General features: G+C 38.0%; 2 protein-coding genes across 3 annotated transcripts; one reads left to right on the top strand and one right to left on the bottom strand.

The window, feature by feature from the left end:
• Positions 1-433: 433 nt before the first annotated feature.
• Positions 434-2,997, top strand: gmfg (glia maturation factor, gamma). The gene is made up of 7 exons (XM_080288855.1): positions 434-616; positions 1,030-1,126; positions 1,272-1,321; positions 1,405-1,456; positions 2,213-2,293; positions 2,397-2,470; positions 2,828-2,997. Exons 1-7 carry the CDS (start codon positions 614-616, stop codon positions 2,897-2,899), a joined length of 429 nt encoding a protein of 142 aa, XP_080144981.1. The 5' UTR covers positions 434-613; the 3' UTR covers positions 2,900-2,997.
• A 181-nt stretch (positions 2,998-3,178) lies between these two features.
• paf1 (PAF1 homolog, Paf1/RNA polymerase II complex component) lies at positions 3,179-9,345 on the bottom strand. Of its 2 annotated transcripts, none has more exons than XM_026193170.2 (14): positions 9,125-9,345; positions 8,293-8,322; positions 8,080-8,172; positions 7,847-7,968; positions 7,688-7,754; positions 7,504-7,605; positions 7,208-7,313; positions 6,121-6,189; positions 5,874-5,977; positions 5,636-5,752; positions 5,344-5,472; positions 5,051-5,156; positions 4,465-4,543; positions 3,179-3,993 (listed from the first exon to the last, which is right to left on the bottom strand). In XM_026193170.2, the coding sequence occupies exons 1-14, from the start codon at positions 9,169-9,171 to the stop codon at positions 3,566-3,568; spliced, it is 1,599 nt and encodes a 532-aa protein (XP_026048955.1). In that variant the 5' UTR covers positions 9,172-9,345; the 3' UTR covers positions 3,179-3,565. The 2 variants fall into 2 exon arrangements, with proteins under 2 accessions (XP_026048955.1, XP_026048954.1); XM_026193169.2 differs by having other exon boundaries at positions 8,293-8,325; positions 9,125-9,324.
• Between the last annotated feature and the right edge of the window lie 1,385 nt (positions 9,346-10,730).

The raw sequence follows: 10,730 nt of genomic DNA, 5'->3' as shown, positions 1-10,730 counted from the left end.
GTAACCGGAATGTAAAACAGTAAGAATTTTTTTTAAATAAATTATTCTTCCCACACTTTTGGCTGCTTAAACATAATAGCTTTCTTATTTTTTATTATTATGACTTAAATTGTATAAATAAAATACTTCAACTCCTAAACAACATTCTGTTTTGCTATTGTTTAAGGATATGAAGACGTCTTCTACATCTGCAAGTTTCACTTTGATATTCACGTTCACATTATAAAGGGAAGTGAAAGTCGCAGATACTAAGTGACAGTAAAAGACAACACAAAATGATTAACCTGATCATCTTCAGGTTTAAATGGCCTAAAATTATTCAATTTCAACTCCAGCTTCTTCTGCTACGGTAAAATGTGTGAGTTTAGTGTGTAAATGTTTTCCATAATTTATCCCCTATGCAATAAAAGACTGAGATACGTTGCTCCGCTTCACCACTGCTGTCATGTTTTCCTGCTGAAAGGAGGAAGCATGACTGAGAGGCGATCTAGCATTGTGTCTGCCCTCCCCTGCCATCTTTAACAGTTTGAAAGTAACTGTCAGTCTATCGCAAACAGTTTAAGCAAGGCGGTGTTACCCTCAGGACTTAAAAGCAGAGAAGGATCCTTTGAGAATGGTAGGTGAAACTGATGCAATTTCTTGAAAGACTTAGCTTTTCAATTGAAGTTCACTGCATTCGATGAACCGTAATACTACGTATTTGTCTGTGCGCATAAAGATATTTGTTCTACTTAACCATTGCGACCATCCCCCTTGCTCTATAAAACAGGAAACTACAATCTTGCATATTGCTGCAACACATTTCCTGCCCTCAAAATGTCAAAGAGTGTCATGGATGTTTAATATACCCATGCAAGGTGGATAGAGCCCTTTACAGATCTAGTAGATGTCCTTCACCCCGTTTTTTTGTTTCTATTTTTGGTCTGTAGACCAGCCCACTTAACTATTTATCACAGTATTATCTGGAGATATTGAGCATTTAATAGAGTGACACAATTTAACTAATGTTTTCATGGCCTGTTTTTACAGTCAAGCTCTTTAGTTGTGTGTGAAGTGGATGAAAGTCTGAAAGATAAACTGAAAAAGTTTCGATTTCGAAAAGAGACCAGCAATGCTGCCATACTAAGTAAGTAACGTTTATCCGTTCCTTACACACGTACTTCACATTTGTAAAACCATTATCAAACATTTTCATCGCATATGAATAGCTGCAGACCAACTAATATAAAATAAAATCAAAGCACAAAAGATTTCTCTTTGAAATTTCTTAGTGAAAATAGACATGGCGAAACAGCTCGTTATTCTTGAGGAGGAATATGACGTAAGTCAATTTTTTCTTTCTCTCTTTATTTACTCTGTTTGTTTTGATTTAAAAAGTCTCTCGCACTCTGTCTTGTCTTCTAGGACATCTCAATGGATGACTTAAGAAATGAACTTCCAGAGCGGCAGCCCAGATATCCTTACATCATATCATGAAAAGCAAAATTATTAATTAAAAAAAAAAAATTGTCTTTTTGCAAAATCAAGTGATCTTCTGTTGGCTGCTCCCCTTCTGGGTCACCGGAGTTGATCATCTGCCTCCATCTCATTCTATCCTATTATCCTCTTCTGTCACACCAACCCTCTGCATGTCCTTTTTCACAACAGCCATGAATCTCCTCTGCGGTCCTCTTTTCCTCCTGCCTGATTGCTCCATATCCCTTCTGCACACGTCCAGTCTCAGGGTTGCCGCTATAATTTTGTCTCAACCTGAGCTGTCCCTCTGATGTCTTCATCTCTAATCCTGTCAATCAAATTAAAGAATATTAACATATTCAGCTTTGCCACCTGTCTTTTTGCCAGTGTCACGGTCTCCAAACCGTACATCATAAGAGGTCTCATTGCCATCTTGTAAACCCTTATAAATCATCCCCGATACTTTTTCGCACCCACTCTACCCTGGCTGCACTCTTCTTCACCTCTCTTGTGCACTGGATTGGTTGACCCCAGGTATTTAAACTCATCCACCTTTGCTGCCACTACTTTTCCAGCATCACCTTTACATGTCTCCTTCTTATTCACACATATGTATTCTGTCTTGCTTTTACTGACTTTCATTCCTCTTCTCTCCAATTCATACCTACACCTCTTCAGACTCCTTTCTGCTTGCTCCTGTGCAGATTCTACTGATATGGTTATATACACAGAAAAGTTCCTTGACAGAAACGTACATTCATTGTCTACAGCTACAAATATGTCCATGATGATGGCAGAGTGTCTTACCCGCTGTGTTTCATATTCTCCAGTCCTGTGGGTAAGCAGTTACAGTAATCTAGAAGGTTGAATTAGAATTCTAAAGATATGTTTGGGCGAGTATTAAAATTACCCCCCAAAAAATGTCACTTTCATTTTAATAGGGTGCAAGCCAGAGCAGCAGATGATGTATGCAGGAAGCAAGAATCGACTGGTCCAAACTGCAGAGCTCACAAAGGTAATTATCACAAAATTATGAGTTTATAATATACAGTGGTATGTTGAGTAAATACACTAGTATTTAATGTAACAATATAATAACAATATAATATTTCTACTTTTTATTCAGAGAAATTGAAAATCTGTAAATTTGTAGATTTTAATTGAAAGTCTCAGATTTACTTTTCTCTGAAATCTACTCAGTTGTTTTTAGTTATGTAGTTGACAGACATACTTTTGTTTACTGCCAATTTATTTAGCAGGTTATTCATATTTTAATGTAATGTTTTCTTATAAACATGCCTTTTCTTACATGTTAATTCTCCTGTGTATGAGCTATTGCTCATTTTATAATTTCTTTGCTTTACTCTCTAAGGTGTTTGAAACAAGAAACCCCGATGACTTGACAGAAGAATGGCTGAAGAGCCACCTGTCATTTTTTCGCTGAATGTACATCTTCTGCATCTCCAAAGGTTCCTTTACGAGGCTGTCAGTTTAATGTCCATCTGGTGTGTATGGAATTGTTAATAAACATTTTAACCCAAACAGCTTTGTCAGTTCTGCATTTAAATCAGTCATTTTAGGGTTGTTGTTTTTTTTCAGATGAACAAATACAATACTATAAGATCAGCTGTACTAATTACAGCACAGGTTAAATTCATGAAAATACTCAAGAGGTTCCCAAATCAGAAAAAGACGCAGAAAAAGAACAAACTCTGGTCAGAGGTTTGTTTTACAAAATGTCGTCTACAATTTATTACCTGCTTTGAGAGCCCACATGCTTTACACTATTCCCACTCCAAAGGCATTTCAAGAGTGGAAAACTTCTTTCATTTTTTCTTTTTTTTTTTTTTAAACATGATCCTTTAATGACCATCTGGCAAACAACACAGAGGAATGGCGTACAAATAGCAACTAGAGTTAAATCTACAAATAAAAACTGGATTAAACAGAGTTGTATCCAGGTGAAAGGTTACCAGCATTTCATAAACAATTTGTAATCAGCAAGAAATTTCAGCCCCACATCAGGCCAATATTATACTCAATGACAGTGTAAGAGCGCCAATGTTTGGAGCTCAATATATAGATAAGACAGGTCACCGGCTCACTGGTCTTATTCACTGTCGCTGGCGTCACTGGAATCTGAGCCTCTGTCACTTCCACTCCCACTCTGAGCCCGAGTCTCTGAATGGTCGCTGCTGCGGTCGCTGCCTGCAGGAGAGGCGCTGCGACTCCGGCTGCCTCTTCTGTTCCCTCCTTCATCCTCACTGTCGCTGCCCTCCTCCCCGCTGCTCCTGGCTGAATTCTTTGGCTCATTGTCGTCGCTGTCGTCATCACTGCCAAAGATCTCTTCCTCATCTCGCATTTCTCTGGTCCTCTCCTCGCCGCTCTCGCTACCACTGCCGCTTGCCTTCCGCCTCCTCTTCCCTCTGTCTTCATCCTCGTCCTCATCTTCTCCCCTTTGTTCCTGTTCTTCATCGTCTCTCTCAGATTCACTGCCAGAGTTTTCTGCCTCGCTGCCACTGCCCTTCTTCTCATCACCTGGAGAAAATAGCAGTTCGTTGATTTAGCATAGTTACTGACAATCGCTCAAACTCATTTTACATTGAGGGCACATACGGACAAATGAGACTGCACTTTAAAGACATTTCACTACAGATTTAATCCCCAAAATATTAATTAGATTTAGATAATAAAGTGCAATAAGTGCTCAGGTTTAAAAAAAAAAAAAAAAAAAAAAAAAAAAGCACTATATAAGAATCGTTCCAGTTACCTAGATATAAGCTAAAGACGTGCAATTTCAACAGCACATGACAGTTTCCATACATCATAAATGTGTAAAATTACAGAAAATGCTCTGGTAGCTCACCGCCCAGACTGTCACGTATTTCTAAAACAAAGTTTGTTGCTTAATTCGACAAAAACAATCAAATCAAATCATCAGAGTCCTTCCCCAGACAATTCTGGGTAGAGGGTAGAAAAGTCAGTAAAAATTATATGTCAACAACTAACCAGAATCTTGAGTCTCTTTGTCCATATCTTCTTCCTCATCTTCTGGCTCATGGTTCTCCAACTGAGCTTTACGTGCCTCCTGAAAAATCACAGTGAAGGCAGTCAGTTATAAATACACAGTAACAGAGGAATGACAAAAATCAAAGTATACGGCCATTCCTAGAAAGAATTTGTAATCTAGTGTAGTCTGTCGAGTGACGTGGAAAACGCTGGAAGCAGGGGGCTAAATATATATAATAATGCAAACCATCATTGACCCCGTTAGTTTTTGGTTTTTTTGCTTAAAGCAATAAAAGACACCTCCCATACCGGCACTTCTTTTGTATAGCAACTACTTTGTTTATCAAATGTGTTGCAGCAGAACTACTTCTATTAGATCAATCATACAGTTCTAAACTTCTAAATAGTTTTCTTTGTCTTTAAAGACATTGTATCAATCCCAACCTTCTTCCAAGAAAAACAAAACAAACAAACAAAAAAAAATTTTCAGTAACAACAACATACGTTTCTAGCTTCATCAGCAAACTATAGGATGGAAAGCTAAACTCTTGATTGAAAGCTCTGAAAAACAATGAAATGCACTCACCTGAGCTTCAAGCTCCTTCTCATTCATGTCTCTGTGCTTACACACCAGCACAGCATTTGTTGTAGACTGTGCTCCAGCCTTGGCTCTTCTCTTGCTCAAGCGCACCCTACAGGCCAGAATAACAGTTGTAAAAGGTCTTGGCCAGCCAGTTATTTGTCATGACGGTTTGTGCAACAACATCAATACCACCAATACCAAAACTTGTGCAACAAACCAACATGTACAATGTTGAAGTAGTTAAAAATATTTTCCATCCAAGTGTCAACATATACAAATCATTTCTAAGGTGTCACCTTGTCTCCAGCTCATTGTAGTAAACACCGTCTCCATCTCTGAAGATAAAGAAGTAGTTCTCTTCATAGCCTTTGCTGGCTTTGTTCTTAACGTTCCAGTTGTATTCCCTTGCTATCTTGTAATCATAGCTGAAACATACCATACAAAATTCCATTATACTTGTGTACAGTACACTTTCACCAAACACACTCAAAAAAAATAAAATAAAGTAAAATAAATAACACCCAATTAATGTTTATTTAATGCAGTAAATTCCACAGATACATGTTTGTGATGCATTATTTTACTTACAGATCCTCAGGCATGTAATCAATCCCCTCTTCAAAGTCTCTCTTGCGCTTTCGGAGCGTTTCCTCATTGGGCAGGAAGTAGGCCACAAACTGATTTCCTTCTTCATCCATCATACCTCTATATTTCACAAACAACAAGTGACATTTAACAAAAACAAAAAAAACAAAACAACAACAAAAACAAAAACAAAAATAAAAGCGGTTGAAGAGGAGAACAGAGAAAACACATCTGATCATACCTGATCATGGCCTGAGACATCATTTCCACAGCTGCTGGTCCAGACATGTCTTTAGGTGCAGGATCGGAGTCAAATATGACTTGAGCACATGGATTGATCCACATCTGGGGCAAAGAGAAAATGTATTTATTATTTTTAACTACCAGCGCAACAAAAGTGGATTTCTTTTGTTGTTGTTGCATGCATGTTTCAATCATTAAGGTTCCATGGGTTAATACAAATAAATTCAGTTAAGGACTTAGCTCACCTTAAAGTCAGGGAACACAGGTAGTACCTCCACAGGAGTAACTCTGGGTTTGCTGTAATGCTGTGTAATCTGGAGATCAAGAACAACTCCATTTTAGCTAGTTTGTAGCTTACCAACACAAACACGTATCAAAATAAAAGAAATCAGTTGACAAACAGAACAATTTATTTATTTATTTTTAAATTGCCGGAACAAGAGTCGCACATCCAATACAAGGTTTAAATTGAACTAATTTCTTTTACATATTATATCATTTTGTTGGTGTAAGGAGAGAAGGATTTGAGCTAGGGCTGCTCAATTAATCGAATTTTAATCTAAATTACGATCTGGGCTTTCAATGATCATTAAAAATGACTGAGCCGATTATTAGCACCTCCCTCGTGCTTTACTCTCGCGTTGCTCTGTGTGGCAAATCAAGCGCACCTCTCTGGGTTTCGAACACCCGTCACAACAAGAGAACCCGAGGGACGCTCGGAAAGCTCGAAAAGGTAAGCAGAAGTTATTTGGAGAGGAGAGGATAATGGCTGCTGAAGAAAGAATGCCGTTGGTTGAAAAGAGAGGTAAAACGACTTCAGTGGTGTGGAAACATTATGGGTTCGCGTAGTGTGTCAGCTTTGCTACGGTGTCGTAGCTGCACCACAGAGCAACACTACAAATTTATTCAATCATTTGAGGACCGCTCACAAAGTGACATACGATCAAACAATGAAGGAGCACAGAGAAAAACTCTCGACAACACCTGCTTCATCCTCACAGACCTGCATTCACAATACCCTGTACAACGCGACTAAATATCCCACCAGCTCCCAGAGATATAAGGAGATAACAAACGTGGTAATGTTTTTCCTCGCCAAAGACCACTGCTCAGTGATAATCAACACTTTTCAGTTATTTTTTGTATTGCAAAATTTGCACTGTTATCAGTATTTGCACACTATTTTATATTATTTTTTGACAATCTTTAAAGCCAATATTCAGTACATTGTTAAATAAATATCGTCAAATAATTGAGATCTCAATTTCAGTAAAAATAATCGTGATTATTATTTTAGCCATAATCAAGCAGCATATTAATATGCTCACTCACAGATTTCTGTGCATCCTCAAACGTCTTCTCAATCGCAGAAATCTGACTGTCTCGGTCCTTGTAGATCTCTTCTTCTGTAAACTGCTGTTTGACAGACACTCCAATCCTAAACGCAAAAACAAAAACGTCTCGATTACATGAACACCTAGAACATGCATCTGTACATGTGTGGGTCTTGTTAATGTTGGTTTATAATGGAGCACTGTAACAAAAAAAATAATTTCCCCCAGGGATCAATAAAGTATTCTGATTCTGATGTGTGAAATGTAAAGGTGGAGTTCACCGATCCAACTTACTTGACTTCCACTTTCTCATTGGAAACACCGTATCGGTTAAACTCTGTGGAAATGTATTCCGTCTTCCTCATCCATGGGACAACTTTGGCATGCTGCTGCGACCTTATAGGGAAGGGGAAAATTGCTCAAAATAAAAAAATATTGCTGAATGCATAACACAAACCAGCCTATTTAGTAGTCATACCTCTTTGAACTGGATGGAGCCTGGATGTCCTCCTCCAACAGTTTTTCATCAGCGGGATCCAACAGAACTGAAAATGTGAAAGATTAACTTAGTCTGTGCAGACATTTAAATAATTCACAATGTAAATTAAGAACAGGATCAACCTTGATGGAGACTTACTGTTGGGGTCTATGCGGTATGTGTCTGGGTTGATAAGATCAATGGTGACCCCAAGGTCTGGTTCAGTCAGGAGTTCATGCTTGTGCTGCTTCTCAAGAGAAGTGGCTTTATACTGTACAAACCTGCCAATAAAGAAAACCACAGGTTATATATGGGTGTGTGTTTAAACATGCTTACTTGATGGGAAGTGAATACTTGTATTCACTCCATTCAGTGGAGTGAAAAATGAATACCTGTGCTGATCAAATGGATAAGTGATGAATTTAGGATCAAAGGGTATGTCAGGCAAGGTGTTGCAGTATTTCACTCTGCAGACAACTCCAGACCTGTCAAGAGCACCAAAGTAAAGAATACACCAATGGTAAGCCAGCAATCTTCACATACAGAAGCAGTTTCTGTACCTGACAGAAACTAAGTACATACAAATATGTTTTTAATCTACTGACCTCTCTGGGACGGTTCTGTGAGAGGATGGCCTGCTGGAAGAAAAAAAAAACAAAAAACAAAACAGCCATTGGTTAGTAGTAAAGAGTGCACAATCCCTTTACTACACAATTTAATTTTATATTAAGAATCCAAATGTCTTCAACTTGGAAAACAGAGAACCTCTCCTTTTGGGCAAAAATAGGGCATTCCTTATGTTGTCTATACATACTTTTCACTGTGGTCTGAAATGTACAGCTTAAACTAATTACAAGCTAACTCTCATTTTATTTGTTTTATTGTATTTTGCAAGATTACAAACGAACGACCAAAAATTCAAAACAAATATTGGCAATGGCAACACTGGAAGGGGTATTTGTGCGTTATCATGTTTAAAAGGAACAAAAGCTACCCTACACATATGACAAACTTAAAACCACTATTTTTTAGTACTTAATAACTAATCTTTCAGGCGCCTTTTTTCCGCCACATTGTTGTTAGCATTCTTGTAGCCAACATAAAGTCAGCTTTTGATTTGCCTGAACTTTACATTAGTGCTGCTAAAAATAATAATAATAATAATAATAATAAATTGTTGACCGGCACAAACTACTGACACTAAGCTTATGGAAATCCCTACGCTGATTTCTGTAAGCTTCTCGTAAATTAGCCGAACGTTAAGCTTGATTGTTTGTTTGCTAACACTTCCGACTAATGCTACACACATCACAAAAGCACCCTGGGACCCGCTGACCACTTGTTTCTGCATTAACCTTAATTCCGTGTCGTAAACTGACACAAAACCTGCAGAAACCACTCAGGTACGCGAACTTGTAAAGGCACTGTTGAACGTACCTGTGGCCGTCTTCTCGTTGAGATTGTGTCTGAATCGTTGGAGCCATGTTTATGAAAAAACGCTTAGAATTAAAAACAAAACCGTTTGTTTGCACAAATACGTCCGAAGTCAACAAAAAACATTAACTCCTATCGAGTTCATGTCCTGAGTGCGTTTTCATCTTTTATTAGCAGGATGGGATGATGACCCGGTAGTGTATCCACATCTCCAGTTCTTAAGTGGACTTTCTTTATTGTGAGCGCCTCCTAGTGTTCTGGAATTTGAAGTACTTGAACAACCCGTTGTCCTTTTTTTTTTTAATTTTATTTCACAGGAAAAGGGGACATTGGCGATTTTTGAAACGGAGTATTTGGTATGACAACCTTTATTCTTCAACACAACCTAAACTCTGTTAGGCAAGCTTTCCTATAAGTAGTTTTCAGAAATCTGCTTCAGGTTTCTAAGGACATTCAAAGCTCTTTGAATACTGACTGGCTTTTTTTCCTGTTCTTTGTTGAAATGATCCAGCACTGCTTGAATAGCATCAAGGTGTATGCTCTGGGGAAGCCAGTCCATGACTAATATTTATTTATTTTTTAAATCTATGTATGCTTTTACTGCAATGTGTTTGGGATCATTGACATGAAAAATTAAGCCTCTGCTGGATGGTATTGCATGGTGGATCAAAATCTGATACTGTAATGATGTCAGTAAGTCACACTACTGACTTAGACTCCATGTTTTACAGCTGATGTAGACATTGACTGTTGTGCCTTTTCTGACTTCCTCCATACATACAGTGATGATTTGGATAAATTACTATAGAAGACTTGTTGCCACTGATGTTTCATCCAGTTCTCCTGGAATTTGGCATACCTCAGCCTTTTCTCCCAGTTTACCTTGCTTAATAGATTCAAACAGGTGTAACAGAGACCCCTCCTATCACACCATTTCTGATGAGGTTGAAGTGAGCATCGACGGTAGATGGATCAACTGCAGCTCCTGTATCAGGTCTTTGCTGGATTCCAACTTCTTAAGCACATGGCTTTCACACACACACACTGCTCATCTGCTGTAGGTCTCCTACTTCTTGTCCTCACCTTGACCCAATACAAGCTTTCATTTAATAGATCTTTGGGAATCAACTTGTTGGTGCAAAAACAGAACAAAAAACCCAACACTAGTTTCTTCCAAACTTATCTTTGGCATTTTTTCCATATATTTGACTAAAGAAATACATTTTCCAATAAAATTGAAATACCCTCAAAAAAGCTCTTCAGAAAGCTTGTAGAACTATTGTTTAAGACCAGTTTAAAAGTGACAACATTTGGCTCTCTGGGAGAAAAATTTATTGAAACGAAGAAAACCCAAATATGCTGTTTCAGGGGAAACCATTTAATCAACAGACACCTAAAGATAACACAAAAATGGCTGGCAGACAAATAATCGCACAGGCTAGCTGAGACTAATATGTTTGAAAAGTGGACTTTTCCTTTTATGTACTGGATATATCTATATATTTAAAAAAAAAAAAAAAAAAAAAAAAAAAGTTGCTTTATACACTTGCTACCATTCCCCCGATACATTTCTTGATCCCCTTTTACAAATGAATACATTTCCCTTGCC

Source organism: Astatotilapia calliptera, chromosome 14 (genome assembly GCF_964374335.1).
Source record: "Astatotilapia calliptera chromosome 14, fAstCal68.1, whole genome shotgun sequence".
NCBI lineage: Eukaryota > Metazoa > Chordata > Actinopteri > Cichliformes > Cichlidae > Astatotilapia > Astatotilapia calliptera.
This window is presented reverse-complemented; position numbering and strand designations above follow the sequence as displayed.

Coding starts and splice junctions, on each gene's coding strand:
- paf1 (XM_026193169.2), bottom strand. CDS start 9,171: ATGGCTCCAACGATTCAGACACAATCTCAACGAGAAGACGGCCACAG. Junction 7,314..7,503: donor AATGAGAAAGTGGAAGTCAA/GTAAGTTGGATC, acceptor TTTTGCGTTTAG/GATTGGAGTGTCTGTCAAAC. Junction 6,190..7,207: donor TTGAGGATGCACAGAAATCT/GTGAGTGAGCAT, acceptor CTTGATCTCCAG/ATTACACAGCATTACAGCAA.
- gmfg (XM_080288855.1), top strand. Junction 1,127..1,271: donor CAGCAATGCTGCCATACTAA/GTAAGTAACGTT, acceptor GAAATTTCTTAG/TGAAAATAGACATGGCGAAA. Junction 1,457..2,212: donor TCCAGAGCGGCAGCCCAGAT/ATCCTTACATCA, acceptor AGAAACGTACAT/TCATTGTCTACAGCTACAAA.